The sequence below is a fragment of the Mastomys coucha genome, unplaced genomic scaffold (genome assembly GCF_008632895.1).
Source record: "Mastomys coucha isolate ucsf_1 unplaced genomic scaffold, UCSF_Mcou_1 pScaffold22, whole genome shotgun sequence".
In the NCBI taxonomy this organism is placed as follows: domain Eukaryota; kingdom Metazoa; phylum Chordata; class Mammalia; order Rodentia; family Muridae; genus Mastomys; species Mastomys coucha.
The window spans coordinates 85352088-85355050 of NW_022196905.1; the positions used below are offsets into that span (position 1 = coordinate 85352088).

The window sequence follows — 2963 nt, forward strand, 5'->3', positions numbered from 1 at the left end:
TTCCCTGCTATTCAAGCCACCTGGTTTCCTCAACTCAATCAAGTAGCTATCCTCATGTGGTCGTGGGTCTACCATGCGTGGACACTCACAGCGTATGGCACCTCTCCCTTTTCAGCCTATGTCAGATGCATGCACAAGGACCCCACCACTTCCCCTGACACTCAGACACAGTAATTATCCCAGTATCTGTTGGGAAAAAGAAAAATCCTTAGTGGTGGAGAAGCCCTCCCAGTTCCCTGGTGAGTCGCACCCACTTGTCACCCGCTTCGCGCCTTCACCGTGCACCACACCCCGCAGCTAGGGTTGAGCTTTCACGCCTCCGGTCCTTGGGTCATCCGGTCTGTCTCCGGGGATCCAATGATCTCTCCGCACCAGTAACCTCTCCAGTAACACAATGGGAAAAGCTCTGGAGTAAGCTCACAAACGGCCTAATTTCTCCAGCGATCACTGGAGGATTTTTTTTAAATTTTAATTAATTAATTTTTTTCCTTGTCCCCAGCAGCCGGTGGTTGGGTCGTTCACGACAATGTCCTCTTTCTTTCGAAAAGCGGTCCCTAGCCCGGCCGCTTCCAGAGGCTGATTTGGTCTCGTCTCCTATGGAAGGCCCAGCAGACAGGCAATTCTTTCCTCGTGGGACGCGCTTTGCCCTAGTAGGGGACCCACCGCACCTTCTAAGCGGGCTCCTCCAGGTGGAGCGTGTCACCAGGTCAACTTTCCAGAGGTGCAACCTCTGCATCCTGTGGTCCCCTAGCCTCCCTGACCCACCCCATAGCACCTCCAGGTGCCGGCTCCGCGGAGCGCGTGGCAGCTTGGGGTTGGGACCTCCGCGCCTAGGCTTTTACGCGGACCCCAGCACGTGTTGCGACATGGGGAGAGTCGGGCAGTGTCCCGGCACAGGGCCCTTTAGTAGGACGAAAGAAAGCCACAGGAGGGAAGGTGGCTGACCTCAGAGAGTATCATCCTATCAGCTGATCAGGATCACGGTTCACCCGCTGCATTCGTCCGCTCGGCCGGGGCCGGGACTCTCTCTGCACCCCCGTCCTAGGGCAGCTAATGGTCGAGTCCAGGCGGGAGGCCATGTTGCTGGAATAAAGCGGGCGGGGCGGCGCGGGCGAGCAGACGCGGCTGGAGGCGCGCGGGAGCCGGGCGCGAGCAGGGCGCAGCCGCGAGGGAGGCGCGGGGGAGGCCAGCGGGAACCAGAGCACCAGCAGCAGCCAGTGTCGGTAAAGAGCAGCCGGGCGCAGCCAGAGCCACAGTCGCGATGGCCGTGGCGGTGGGGAGACCGAGTGTGAGTACTGGGGCCTCTCTTCCCTAGCGTGCTGATCCCGGGGCGCCGGGTGGGCTCCGCTTCGGGGCGCGTGCGGGTGGTGTGGGGACCAGGAGGGGGGCTCTGGGTGGTGGCTGATGGGGGTTGTGGGTGTGTGCATGAATTTGGGCGCGCGTCTGGGGCGGAGGGAAGCTTGGGAAGCCCGCAGGCTCAGAGCCTACCTGATGGAACATTAGATCGCCTTGGCGCGTCCCTATTTCGGGGATGTGGGAGGAAAAGGACCCTTCTGTGAGGCGCCCTTAGAAAGGGTTGCCTGAGCTGCTGCTTTCCCCAGCTACCTCTCTCTCTCTCGGGCTCACAACGCTTAGCTGGTGACAGTGGAGGAAGGAGCAGATTGAGGAGGGTTTCCTCGCGGTTCTCCCGCGCCCTGAGGGCGATCGGGGCAGAGAATTGGGTGCTGAAGCGCTGTGTCACACGGCTGTAGAAACGGGTCAAAGGGGTGGGATTTCCGCGGTGGCTTACTCCCGGAGCATTGTGAAATTCCGGACACCCTCAGGCGCCCACCCGGGTGACCCGGCCCTGCCCAGGATGTGGACAAAGCCCTAGGCAGACACACAAAGTTTTCAAAGGGCTCTCTTTCGGGGTGGGTGGAAGTCCTGAAATACTCTGCGACTGGCAGGCCGGGGGCGGCTGTACTGAACGCGGGGCTCCGGGAAGAGGAAGGGAGGGTGGGTGCCTGGAGAAGTGCCCTAGCACCCGAAGTCAGGGAGGGGATGCTCCTATCCGGACTCTGGGCTGGGGTATGCGCCACGGGCTGTGCCTCTGGGTGTATAGATTCTGGGTTTCCAACTCCGGAGCCAGCCAGAGCGCGAAGGACTTCGAGGATGTAGTTTAGGGTCTGCTCCTCAGCCTTGATGAAAAGGAGGGAAGGGTTGGTGGCGGCGGTGGCCGCCTTTCCTTTTTATTGAAAGGAGCCAAGCCCAGTGGGAAAGGCGGAGTCCTCTTCTCTCTGGTTTTCTTTGTCAACGTTCATAGCCCACTTTTGCCTGGCCTGCCCTTGGGGCGACTCCGGTGGAGTCCTTCCCTGGCTAGTACCCCATCTTTTTTTATTTTCCGTTTCGAACTTTACAGCTAGCTTCAGGTGGTGGCCTGACATTTTGCAGATGGAGAAAAGTCTTAGTTAGATATTGAAAGCTGCCAAACCCCCAGATGCTGAGCCTCTTGGCTCTCCCCTCTTACACCTCTACACACACACACACACACACACACACACACACACACACACACACACGCACACACACCCCTTCTGCACCCCTGAGGACTCTTAGCCCAGCAGGAAGTTCATGGGGTCACTCTTTGCAACACCTACCTTGATTTGGTGACTCGGTTGCATTTGCTGCTGCAGTTCGAGATGCTCTCCCCACAATCAGAAAATGTTCACTGATCGTCATTAAGTGTTACTGTGGGTCTTTTTAGGCCTTCCACACTCTGTTAAATGACACATTCTTAAGAATTTTGTCTTGCTCTTCACCACACAAATTATGCCCTTGTTAATTGGTCCGAGGTTGTCCTTACTGAGGGAATTTGCAGAATCTCTGGGCAGATCTCTATTACTATGGTAAGGAAACTGTCGCGACCACCCTCGACCAGCAAGAATGACGCAACACACTCTCGAGCTCTTCTCCTGCAGTTTATT

General features: G+C 57.7%; 1 protein-coding gene across 2 annotated transcripts in view; it reads left to right on the plus strand.

The window, feature by feature from the left end:
• The first annotated feature begins 1095 nt into the window (after positions 1 to 1095).
• Septin11 (septin 11) overlaps positions 1096 to 2963 on the plus strand; it is an 89903-nt gene continuing 88035 nt past the window's right edge. The window contains exon 1 of one of the 2 annotated variants that reach the window (XM_031391064.1): positions 1096 to 1288. In XM_031391064.1, the coding sequence (XP_031246924.1) occupies positions 1262 to 1288 (27 nt within the window). In that variant the 5' untranslated portion in view covers positions 1096 to 1261. The remainder of the gene's footprint in view (positions 1289 to 2963) is intronic. The other variant, XM_031391061.1, reaches the window with a different exon arrangement.